A 12,145-nucleotide genomic window follows, 5' to 3' on the forward strand; every position below is an offset into this window, starting at 1 on the left:
ACATGCATAGCTGATATTTCCTTCTTATTTTCTAATTATAAAAAGGCTTAAAAGTTGCATAAATAGTTTTTTACACAAGGCATATCTCAGTCATGCACATTACATCTGAATGCTGACCCCACCATCAACATATCAGTTTTATTTAGTCCTTATGTTGCTCGTCCAATTTGTTCTCATGCAGTTTTGTATTATAATGGTATTCATGATCTTTAACATTGACATCATCCTCTTTTGATGACGATTAACATCCTTTACATTATTCGCACTTTGCTTGATCTGCTCCATCACCAAACATGCACATAAGCAGGAGCAACTGAAATGTAGTTTTTAATAACTATTAATATACATTTTTAGCTCATTCAGTATTGCGGTTTGAGATGTGATTGAGTAACGTAACCCAAAGTTATCCGTAAGCATAATTGATGTTAAGAATGTGTAAACCAGAACACGTGGTCTGCATGTCCACACAACCCTCCACTAATGTAACTAATGTTGCATTATCCCACATTTAACCACAGCATGAATACTCTGATTATGACCTCAATCCACCTCTTTCAATTGGATTAAGGTGATAACACAAATCCTTTTTCAATCGGAGTATTGCCCATCATGCAACGTTTGAATGCACACATTGTTGTCCATGTATCTGTAGTATCAAGTTTATCCTCCAACATCACTGCGCAGAAAAGTTTTAATTAATATTAGTTTGTCCTACCTTAGAGCTCACTTTTAACTGGTTTACTACCAAGCTTTGCTGTTATTGTTTGTCCAGCGTGTCCTCACAAGCTGTGTCTATATGCTGGCTCTCTAGGCCTGTAAGGGGGAGGCAGGCCAGCCCGCCACCAATCACACAGAGCCTCAGGCCAGTCCTGCCAAGAAGAAACGCACCGCCAGTCCTGCTAAGGTAGACCTACGAATATTAACAATACTATTCTGCGGGACAATCAAGAAGGCGAGACGGGGTCCACATTGTTTTGTCCTACTTACAGGGTGTGGCAGACTCGTGGGCGAACAGCCCCAATGCGCAGCAGCAGATCCCCAGCTGGTACCTAACGCCACAGAAGCTCCAGGTAGGGAAAAAGTTTCAGTATTTATGGTCTTTATTTATTTATTTTTTTGCAAAGAAACGTTTCTAATTGAGTCAGATATGTTTTTACATGTTTAATTGAACATTTGCTCAGTGCAAATCATAAGCGAGGGTTAGTCTGTCACAGCTAAAGCTGGATTCACACTTTGTAGAAAGTCGTTTTAGCATGTAGCCTAAATGTAGCTACGCTGAAACTGCATCTCGATATTTTTTCCTCCTTGATATTCATGTTGTTTTGGGACTTTTAGGTTTTGTTAGGTAGAGCAAGGAATAAGGGAGAAAGGGTTTAACAAAGGTTCCTAATTGGAACGAACCAGAGATGTTGGTTGGCGTCTATTTTTACTATGTTTTTTTTTGTCTTACTGACCTATAGGGACCACACTTAGTATTAATTGGTCCCGTATTGAAGCAGAAGGCAACAGTTAAAAGGGCTGCGGTGTAATCATATCGGGCAATTCCTCAGTCGATTTACATTCACTAAAAGTGCTTGTTTTGCACAAATTGTTATTAGACGTGTCTGAAAACATGATGTCGTGCTCCGAGGAGTTTCGGTCTGAAATTGCATCGTCAGAATCATCTAAATATTGAGCCACGACATTCTTTTAGATGACACTAAGCAACGCTTTCTGTACCTCACAAATACAAACTGGCAACAGCGTCACTCCTCTCCAATGCTTTCTCCCGCTTCCACCGTTGTCCTCAGGCAACATGACACCAGAGCAAACAGAAAGTGAAAGGTGAAGAAAAGAGGTTCCATTTCTGTAAGGTCCTTTCCATAATGTTGTCAGGCACTTGAGCAACAACCTTAGCCTGCCGGTGGCAAAACAACCCAGAAAACCTGCTTTTAGTGGCCGTATACTGACGGCAAGGAATTGCACTTTATGATTACACTACATTGTTCTCCCTCAATACTGGACCAATTTCCAACATAATTATCCCCATTAGTCCTTTTGACATAGAAAACTGTAAGTGGCTGATTCAATACAACCCTGTTGTTTATTGTGCAGCACCTGGATCACTTGCGGACGAATCGAGCAAGCCTCAAGCCCCCCCAGGTGCAGATGCTGGAGCAGCTGGAGGACCAGTTCTCCCTCATGCAGCAGCATAAGCAGCAGCAGGTACACACACACATACACACGCAACGTTGCGATTATACCAAACTGCGGTTACAATAGTATACGTCCTGCGCAAAGCTCCGGGTTTGAATCTGCTCTTCTCCCCCGTGTCAGATGAGGCAGCAGGCAGCGGCGAGCGGCCATCCGCGGCCTGGCCTTCCCAACGGTCCTTTGGCTGAATCCTCTCACCACCATGCAGGCCTCTCCCGCATCTCCCCGCTCAACCACACATCCATCCGGCCCCCGTGTGTCACCCAGCCCACAGCCAACGGATCCTGTTCATCGAGTACCTCGGCGGGGCCGCTGGCACATCTGGACAAAAATCACACCCTGGGACTGGGAGGTGGTGCCGCGAGCAACGGAAACGTGCCTTACCCGCAGCAGAACTCTCTACCTCACAACTGCACAGCCGCCAGTCACCCCAGCACCAGCAGCACTACCAGTAGTCCCAGTCATGCAGATGAGACTTGGAGGAGCCAACAACGCAACACTACCACTCAGGTATCCCACCGCTTCTTCAGACGTTTCTCTGTGATTTAAATAGCCTCTCATTTGGCCCTCTGTGCATTGTAACTGAACGCGTTTGTCATTGTGTATTTGTTTTGCTCTTCCTCTCGATCCAGGGGCTTCAAAAGGGTCCAGGTTCACATTCGGCAGGTCCAAATGGAGAACCCCTTTTCTCTTCCTCCTCCTCCTCCCCTCACACCTCGTTCTCTTCCTCTGGCATTCTGAATCAGGTTGGACATTCCTCTGGGCCCTGCACTGCCTCCTCCTCAGCCTCCTCTTTATCCCCCACGTCTCCCCAGACCACACCCAACCACTTCTCCTCGCCTCCCCATGCCGCTACTACCTCAGGGGTCCACACCAAAGACACCACGCCTTCAGGGGGCAAAAGCTGCAGCAACGGTGCCACTTTGCCATCAGGTCCGGAGTCTGCTGTCAGGCATTCCACAGGGACACCCCAAAGTCCCAGCACCACCCCCGCGCAGGGATTGACTAATCACATCCAGCCGCGGGTGGCGGAAGGCTCTGCTAGCCTGTCTCGGCCCAGATCTCCTGCCCCCGGCGTGCTCTCTTCAGACAATCCTCAGCTCTCCGCCTTGTTAAAGGGAAAAGCCAATGCTACCAGTAACGACGATAACAATAACAGTAACCATGGAGGGCCTTCCTCAGTGAAAATCAACAACGTCCACCCGGGTCTCCACGGTGCCGCCAAGCCAACGTCGGAAAAGTTGGCGGCATCATCGCCACTTCTCGCCGCCGCTGCTGCTCCCTCTGCACGTTCAGCAGGCCCTCACACCACCAACAGCCTCTCCTGCCTTAACAGTCCGTCCAACACCAACAGCCAGGGACCCACAATTAATGGGAAGGGGCCGGAGGACTCCCAGAGCCCACTGAAGGTCGAGCCTTCTGAAGGAGCTCAGAGACACACGGTTCATGGTGGTCTGGCACCCTGGTCCTCGGTTTCCATCTACCCCAGCTCCAGCGAGGTGCTCAAAGCATGCAGGTGAGAAGCCTGCACGGCAGCAGGTGTGTGTGTGTGTGTGTGTGTGTGTGTGTGTGTGTGTGTGTGTGTGTGTGTGTGTGTGTGTGTGTGTGTGTGTGTGTGTGTGTGTGTGTGTGTGTGTGTGTGTGTGTGTGTGTGTGTGTGTGTGTGTGTGTGTGTGTGTGTGTGTGTGTGTGTGTGTGTGTGTGTGTGTGTGTGTGTGTGTGTGTGTGTGTGTGAGAAATTGGGAATCTGAAAAGAGACTTGTTGACAGTTTTGAAACCACTGGCTCATGTGAGTTGAGTTTGCAGCTTTAAAAAAAAAAAGCCCCTGAGTCAGGGAGTTTGGAAGCTGTGTAAATTGAACGAGGTGTGTGCAAAAAACTGCTCACACAAAAGACGCCATCGTGTGACACTAAACACTTGTGGCGCTGACGCAGCAGCGTTCCTTTTGCGACACACCACGTGTAAAAGTGAGTAATGTGTTGATTCTTTGCAGCACTCAGGGTGTGGGAGGGATATGTCACAGCCTTTTAACCCCACGCCATGTGCCGGTTGTTTTCACCGTTGTCTTGTTTGGAGGGAAACTGACATGTGTCTTTTGAGGCTGAATTGGATAACTTTCCCCATGAGCTGATATCAGACTCAGATTGGAGTTCATCTTGCGATGTGTGGCTGAAGCTGCTTGCATTTTGAATCTGGTAGGAAGCTGTCACGATGCTCTAAATTTGGTCTCGTCACTTGAGTCTCTTTTTTAATTTTTTATGTTGTTTTAGGCTAATCTTCATGCAGTGAACAGTGGCTGCAGAGCCTCCATCACTGGGATACGCATCTAAATGTATCCAATATTAACTCTGATCAGTTCTGATTTTTCAAAGGATCTATACGTTAAAAACGTGAACCGAAACAAAAGTCGCTGATCTGGGTCTCATTTTAAATGGTGTAAATACAATGTGAACTACTTTGCACATGATGTGTGTACAGCTCCTAAGCAGGAATAACCAGAAGTCTTTCCATTCTGCAGACGATTCATGAATGTAGCTTTAGGCATGTGTTGGTGTGCAGAAGTTGAAAAATACTGACTCCAGTATTTAGTCAGGCAAAATATAGCAGAATTGATTTATTTACAAAAGCTTTAATCGGCTCTGAATATTCCTGTTTGGTAGGAAGAACGTTCCCTGTAAAGGGTAACCTTGGTCTCGGAGTGTTTCTCCAAGTCCTGATTCTGTAGACCAATCTAATCCCAAATGTTTTGTTAGTTGTGTTGAAGCTCAGTGAAGTGACGTAACATAGTTCTGTGGACGGGGGGAGGATTCATGGGGCAAACTGTGCACTGTGGTGGCCTGATCTTCATACCACATTGTGTCTAGTTGTTTATTGTCAGTGACAAGTGGCTCATCTTTTACCAGAGCTGGTGAACTGACTGGTCTCTCTCTCTCCCCCCATTCCCTCTCCCTCCCCCCGCTCCGGCTGCAGGAACCTGGGGAAGAATGGCCTGTCGACGAGCAGCATCCTCCTGGACAAGTGTCCTCCGCCGCGACCCCCTCGCCCGCCCTCTCCTCCACTGCCAAAGGACAAGCTCAATCCCCCGACACCCAGTATTTATGTGAGTGCAGCCGCACCATAGAAGGGAGAAGTATTTGTGCCGTTATCGTGTGCGATGTTGGATGAACAGTACCTCGGCCCCGGCAACAAATGCAAACACGTCGCTCCTCTTTGATTCTGGGTTTGGTCCATGTTGCCTGACCCGTCCTGTGTTTCCTCTCTCATACAGCTTGAAAACAAGAGGGACGCCTTCTTCCCACCCCTCCATCAGTTCTGCACCAACCCTTCCAACCCGGTCACCGTCATCAGAGGACTGGCCGGAGCACTCAAACTAGGTAGGAGGCTGTGTTTCAAGCATCTAAATGTGTTTTGATTTTACATGTGATTTGTGAAGGCAGCTGTGAGCATGTGCAACTGGATTGTGTGTGTGTGTGTGTGTGTGTGTGTGTGTGTGTGTGTGTGTGTGTGTGTGTGTGTGTGTGTGTGTGTGTGTGTGTGTGTGTGTGTGTGTGTGTGTGTGTGTGTGTGTGTGTGTGTGTGTGTGTGTGTGTGTGTGTGTGTGTGTGTGTGTGTGTGTGTGTGTGTGTGTGTGTGTGTGTGTGTGTGTGTGTGTGTGTGTGTGTGTGTGTGTGTGTGTGTGTGTGTGTGTGTGTGTGTGTGTGTGTGTGTGTGTGTGTGTGTGTGTGTGTGTGTGTGTGTGTGTGTGTGTGTGTGTGTGTGTGTGTGTGTGTGTGTGTGTGTGTGTGTGTGTGTGTGTGTGTGTGTGTGTGTGTGTGGGGGGTTTGACATGTATGACAACAGCACCACCTGCAAGTGGAAAATGTTACTGCACGTCTTTGCTGTTAGGAGAACTAGTTAGCTTTGCCAAGAATTTACAAACATCTGCGCCTCTATTAGAATTACATTCTGCCCTATTATGTAATACCCTCATCTGGCAGATTAATCTGTGCTTATTTGTGGAGTTATGTGGCCAAAGTTTTAGAAAGACAAAATAAACATGGAAGCACACGGCACAGCGTCTAACCCTGCTACACTGCAGGTGTGAGGTTGACCTCGAATCTTGCCGTCTCCCCTCGCTATCCTTTTTAATCAGAAGATCAAGTGTTTGAAAGTTTATATATGAATGTCAAGGAAAAGTATTAAAAAAAATTGAAAGCTTGAATGGAAGAAATCTCCTTTTTCTCTCAAGTTAACTTTTAAAACTAATACTTAACTCGCCTCTAACTGCCCTCCTTCATTGGCTCCACTCTCTCGCCATCCTCCACGCACAGATCTGGGCCTGTTCTCTACCAAGACGTTGGTGGAGGCCAACCCAGACCATCTGGTGGAGGTGCGGACCCAGTTGGCCCAGCCCACTGACGAGAACTGGGACCCCAGTGGCAGCAGGAAGATGTGGCGCTGCGAGAGCAGCCGCTCCCACACCACCGTCATCAAGTATGCCCAGTACCAGGCCTCATCCTTCCAGGAGTCTCTGCGGGTCAGTGGGAGACACACACACACACACACACTCTCTCTAATACTATGTACTGGAAAACTGATCTGTGCAACAGATAAACCAGAGTTGAACCAGTGTCACATAAACCTTTGAATGACTTGATGTATCCGTGATGCAGTGCACACAAAGTGGTTACCAGAGAGAGATTATAGAACCTAAAATAATACAAAAGGACTATTTTTACCAGTTGATTTTGATCAATTATTGTTGTTGTTGGTGGTGGTGTGATGCTTCTGAGGACATTCTCCAAAAGTGTCTTAATTCTTAATGCTTTTTATTTGTGGCAGGAGGAGAATGAGAAGAAGAAGGAGCCGGAAACAGAAGCAGGTTCTTCGGACAGGTGAGTTGTTTTTTTCTTTTCTTTCTCCCTTTCCGTCTCCTCAGATTTCAATTCTCAGTGTTCATCTTTTCCCTTCATGTCATCCTTCTAACTATATTCAACTCTCATCCGCTCCCAGTGCGATGCGTCGAAGGAAGGGGTCTTTCAAACACATTAAGTTTGGCACCAACATCGACCTCTCCGATGAAAAGAAGTGAGTGAACCGTTGAATGTATTGGACCGCATGAACCACCACATTAGGTGTTTTTTGATTCAGGTCGTTGGGAATAAGGAATATAACATTAGTATTTGTGCAACAGGTGGAAACAGCAGCTTCAGGAGTTGTCCAAACTGCCAGCTTTTGCCCGAGTGGTGTCAGCCGGTAACCTGCTCAGCCACGTAGGACACACCATCCTGGGCATGAACACCGTCCAGCTCTACATGAAGGTGCCAGGGAGCAGGACTCCAGGTATTCATGGACAGAATAAGTACTGTGGCTGGCAACATTTGAATGACATTTGAGTATTTGCTCATAAATTACACACAAGTTACTTTTTTTTTAGCGCATTGTCTGACCTTGAGCGACGTAACGCTGCATGCAAACTGTCGCACGCCCTGTTTCTATTTCTTATTTACTCCTGATTCGGGAAGATGAAACGAAGAGTAATCTATAGGGTACTTGGTATGGTGGCAGCGGGTAGTTTCCTTCTTGCTGCTGTTTTAATTGTATTACATTCGCAGTAAACATCACTATAGGATGTTTTTAAGTCACGTCTCCAGTCTGATGTGGAGCGCACAGGTGCTGGTACGTGGTTTGTTTACATGATGTAATGCAGCGCTTGGCGTTGCGACACGGCGTCGCTCTGCGGACGAGTTCTCTGCCAACATCGCGGCTGTTGTTGAATTATTCATTGTTCAGCTTGGCCTAGCGATACTTTTCATTTTAAATTAATTAAAGTGAGGTTGTGCTCGCGAGGCAGACGGCAGCGGCGGGTGCTGCTTTCTATTTTCTTTTAAATATATATTTATATTAATCGCATCCTTTTTATTATTTGTTTTTTGCAGGTCACCAAGAGAACAACAATTTCTGTTCAGTCAACATCAACATCGGTCCTGGGGACTGCGAGTGGTTCGCCGTGCCTGAAACGTACTGGGGCGTCATCAACGACTTCTGCGAAAAGTGAGCGACTTGAGAGCTTCTTGGCCAATCTCCGGAGACGACACCGATGGCGTGTCTTTTTAAAACTCAACTCTTCCTCCTCTTGCAGGAACAACATCAACTTCCTGATGGGCTCCTGGTGGCCCAACCTGGAGGACCTGTACGAGACCAACGTGCCTGTTTATCGGTTCATCCAGCGTCCCGGAGACTTGGTGTGGCTCAACACGGGCACGATTCACTGGGTTCAGGCCATCGGCTGGTGCAACAATATTGCGTGGAATGTCGGACCCCTCACAGGTGAGAAAAGTAAACTAATTATTAGGTTATGCATGTGTTCATGGTGATTACCTGCTGAGATGAAGCAAAGCCTCGGACGGAAATTATAATTCCTCCAGACTTTCAGGACAACCTCTAGGTGCATGAATATGACACAAAGTCAGTGAGCTTTGTAGAGCTCAGCTGGATAAACGCACGTTCCCACCGACGTACAGATTAAATGAAGAGCGCCTCTTGTGTTTGTTATTTGTCTACAGCGCATCAGTACAAGCTGGCGGTGGAGCGCTACGAGTGGAACAAACTGCAGAGTGTCAAATCCATCGTTCCCATGATCCATCTCTCCTGGAACATGGCCAGGAACATCAAAGTGTCGGACCACCGGCTCTTTGAGATGATCAAGTGAGGACTCTCTGAAATCATAGAACCAAATAGCTGATGGGACTGTTAGGGACGAACTCTCCCAACACGTGTGTTTCTGTCCGGCAGGTATTGTTTGCTCCGGACGCTGAAGCAGTGTCAGATGCAGCGGGAACTGCTGCAGGCATCTGGGGGAGAACTGGTGTGGCACGGGAGGAACCAGAGCGAGCCGGCTCATTACTGCAGCATCTGTGAGGTGAGCACTCGCTTCCTAAACTACCTCGCCTACATGACTTTTGCATTTCTGTCATCGACACTTGAAACTCCTCTCGGTCGACCTCTCGTCCAGGTGGAGGTGTTCGACCTGCTGTTTGTGACCACGGAGAGCAACAGCAGGAAGACATATGTGGTGCACTGCCAGGACTGTGCCCGTAGGGGGAGTGCTAACTTGGACAACTTTGTGGTGCTAGAGCAGTACAAGATTGAGGACCTCATGCAGGTCTATGACCAGTTCACCCTGGTAAGTATCCGCACAAAGCTACCAGCTGCACCCGTCTCATTCAGAACTAGAGGGGATCAGTTAAAACACAGAAAACTTAGTGGCATAACTTAATATCCTTCGGCGAAGGAGGTCTGTGGTGAATTTTCTGGAAAAAAAGAATCTAAAAGCTAAGCCCTCGGCACACACAATTCCATTTGTTTTCACTTAAATACAAATTATCGATCAACCAGGACTGAAATCTGAAGGATTGCCTCTTTTTAATCATGCGTTTGTGTTCGAGTTCCAAGAGTTTTGTCTGCAGAGCTCAGTGTGTTCTTCCTGTATCTGTCTCCAGGCGAGTCCCCTGCCTTCTTCCTCTTGATGCTGTTTGATTGAACACTTGTTCTGAGGACACTTAGAACCACAATGGACTTAATCGGAAACTCTCCGGAAACCTCTTTTTATTTTTTTCTGATATTCAGGAAGTAAGCCAGCAGTCCTCAAACGGCGCTCTGTAGCTATCCCATAAGGCAGCTGTGTGAAAGCTGTGTGTCTATGCAACCTGCCCCAGAGTGGTGTGCCTCCCCCCGGTGGACTGGAGGGGGGTGGCAGCGCCTCCTGTCGTCATGACCAGACTGTTCTACTGCTGGCCCAGCTGGACTCCCAAGATCCCACACAAACAAAAAACAAACAAAAAAAAGATGAATCAAAGTTTTGTACATAATGTTTTAACTGGCAACACCGTCACGCCAAGACTACTGACTTGATAGTTTTTCTTTTTTCCATTTTTGTATTCTGTTTGTGAGTTTGACACGAGCGCTTTGCTCCCTCCCCTCCATGAGATGAGTCGTTAGCATAGCCGGCCTTTTGTATGTTAGATAGACGTCTCCGTGGTCAGGACAACCACATAAAAAACAGTTTTTGTAATGTGAAAAGTTCAGAGACATTCATTGTCCCCCCCCCATTTCTTTTTCTTTTTTTACATCAAAACATTTTGATTTCATTTTGATGGAACTATGAGATTTTGATGACTTTATGTTGGGGGAGAGGAAATCATGTAGAAGAACAGCCAAGTCACAGAAAAAGGGTTGCACATAGATGAGTGAACTTTAATTAATTTTTGTATTATTTTGATGTAAATTTACACTATTTATAAATGCATATTTATTGCTTGAAAATGTTTGTTGATGGAATGCTGTAATTTCTTTCCAGAGTACCTGCCATTAAATTTGAAGGAGCCTCGTGATTTTAAGCTTGGCCCCTCATACGTTTTCTATAAACATAAAACTGCTTAGTAAGCATTGTACAGAGACCTGACCTGGAAACAGGTTTATTGTTTGAAGGATGTTTTATGAGTCAATAAACAAGAACTGTCTTTATTTACTTCTGCAGCTCTGTTGCACTTATTGTTGGTTGCTGTTGATTGGTGCTCGGCCAGCAGGAGAAGAGCTCCGGGTTGTGGGAAGACGGTCAGGGGTCAGGGGTCGACCTCGGGGAAGGAAAGTTTACAGTCTGGAAACGTTAAACTTCAAAACACAATAGCGATGCAGATAGTACGATACAAATGCAGTCAATCCGACATAAATAATAATATTTTAACTCATAATAAATAATGAGTTAAAATAAAAGATGTGAGATTCATACAGGTCTATTGTGGTTAAATGACCACTAATGCTTCTTCCATAGTAACTAGTTTTCAAACCGTCAATTGTCACCACTTTTTTTTTTGGACCAAAATCCCGGTGTAGTCGGATTTCCCCAAAACCACACACGAAACACTTTATATCATGTTTACAATTTCCTTCATTATTCACAACTTCATGCTTTTTAACATTGTGGTGTTTGTTCCTCTTATACATATTTCTGATTAATCTGAGCTCCCTGGATTCAGAAAGAGATTTATCCAACTGATGCTGCGAGAGTGTGTGACCTCACAGAAAGGTCTCCAACATTTTGTGTATTGCTATATTGACGTAACACGTGGAATCAAAAATAAAATGTAGCCTTTCTTTTCGTTTTAGGATTGGGTTGTCTTCAACAATGAGGAGGGTAATGATTAAAATGTCCAACACAGAGGCGCTGGCACATTAACGGCTCAGTCGGGAGGGAATCAAACGCTGCCAAATGGATCCCTTCAATCTTTCTTAAATTGTTTCAAGTGGTTATGGAAATATCTCGGCAGTGGATCAGTCAGGGTATAGCTTAAAATGTATAATTAGTAACCGTGGAAACACGACACCAGCATGTCTTTGATTTTGGCCCAAAGACATGTAGAAAATCAAAGTCCACTGCTGTTGGATCGGAACCAGAACGGTTCTGGCCGAGTGGGAACAATGCAGATGGCGGAGCGCAGATGAAACATTCGTGATCCAAGAGGCTTCACATGTTCCAGCCGCTTGAGATTTAAAAGAGAAAAGATGATGTGCACGCTGTTGGTGTATTAAGGAGTTAATAATGGCTGACTGATGCAGAGAGTCGAGTCAAGACAAAGAACACAGGTTCACGTTCAAAGAGCAACAGGCTTATTTTAATGTCTTTTTCATTATTTTATCCACACAGCCAAAGTATCCTTTGCTGTTTTTGTGTGTGCAATGCATTCTGGGTAGCCTGTTATCCCTGCAAATTGCACCACATACAATATGCCACGGTCAGATCCTGCACCATAACAAGGACGTAATGCCTCATTAAAGGCCCACATGGTGCATCCAGTTGACCGGGTTCCCGGTAGCGGTCTATTTCTATTTGAATAGAGTCCACAAGCAACAGAGGGGGGAAATATAATGAGTCAGAACAAAGTCGCTGTGAGAAATCAAAGGCTTTTCTGAT

At 46.0% G+C, this 12,145-nt stretch overlaps 1 protein-coding gene across 3 annotated transcripts in view; it reads left to right on the forward strand.

Annotated features, from left to right (window-relative positions):
- kdm6a (lysine (K)-specific demethylase 6A) overlaps positions 1 to 10,702 on the forward strand; it is a 37,351-nt gene extending 26,649 nt beyond the window's left edge. For 2 of the 3 annotated variants that reach the window (XM_034562537.1, XM_034562540.1), the window contains 17 exons: positions 812 to 904; positions 990 to 1,070; positions 2,095 to 2,205; positions 2,317 to 2,703; positions 2,826 to 3,709; positions 5,164 to 5,293; positions 5,462 to 5,567; positions 6,504 to 6,709; positions 7,015 to 7,067; positions 7,186 to 7,260; positions 7,367 to 7,515; positions 8,112 to 8,226; positions 8,315 to 8,502; positions 8,739 to 8,880; positions 8,968 to 9,094; positions 9,188 to 9,358; positions 9,802 to 10,702. In XM_034562537.1, the coding sequence (XP_034418428.1) occupies positions 812 to 904; positions 990 to 1,070; positions 2,095 to 2,205; positions 2,317 to 2,703; positions 2,826 to 3,709; positions 5,164 to 5,293; positions 5,462 to 5,567; positions 6,504 to 6,709; positions 7,015 to 7,067; positions 7,186 to 7,260; positions 7,367 to 7,515; positions 8,112 to 8,226; positions 8,315 to 8,502; positions 8,739 to 8,880; positions 8,968 to 9,094; positions 9,188 to 9,358; positions 9,802 to 9,837 (3,054 nt within the window). In that variant the 3' untranslated portion in view covers positions 9,838 to 10,702. Of the gene's footprint in view, positions 1 to 811; positions 905 to 989; positions 1,071 to 2,094; positions 2,206 to 2,316; positions 2,704 to 2,825; positions 3,710 to 5,163; positions 5,294 to 5,461; positions 5,568 to 6,503; positions 6,710 to 7,014; positions 7,068 to 7,185; positions 7,261 to 7,366; positions 7,516 to 8,111; positions 8,227 to 8,314; positions 8,503 to 8,738; positions 8,881 to 8,967; positions 9,095 to 9,187; positions 9,359 to 9,674 lie in introns of all 3 variants that reach the window. The other variant, XM_034562539.1, reaches the window with a different exon arrangement.
- The last annotated feature ends 1,443 nt before the right edge of the window (positions 10,703 to 12,145 follow it).

This window comes from Cyclopterus lumpus, chromosome 21, assembly GCF_009769545.1.
Source record: "Cyclopterus lumpus isolate fCycLum1 chromosome 21, fCycLum1.pri, whole genome shotgun sequence".
Taxonomy (NCBI): domain Eukaryota; kingdom Metazoa; phylum Chordata; class Actinopteri; order Perciformes; family Cyclopteridae; genus Cyclopterus; species Cyclopterus lumpus.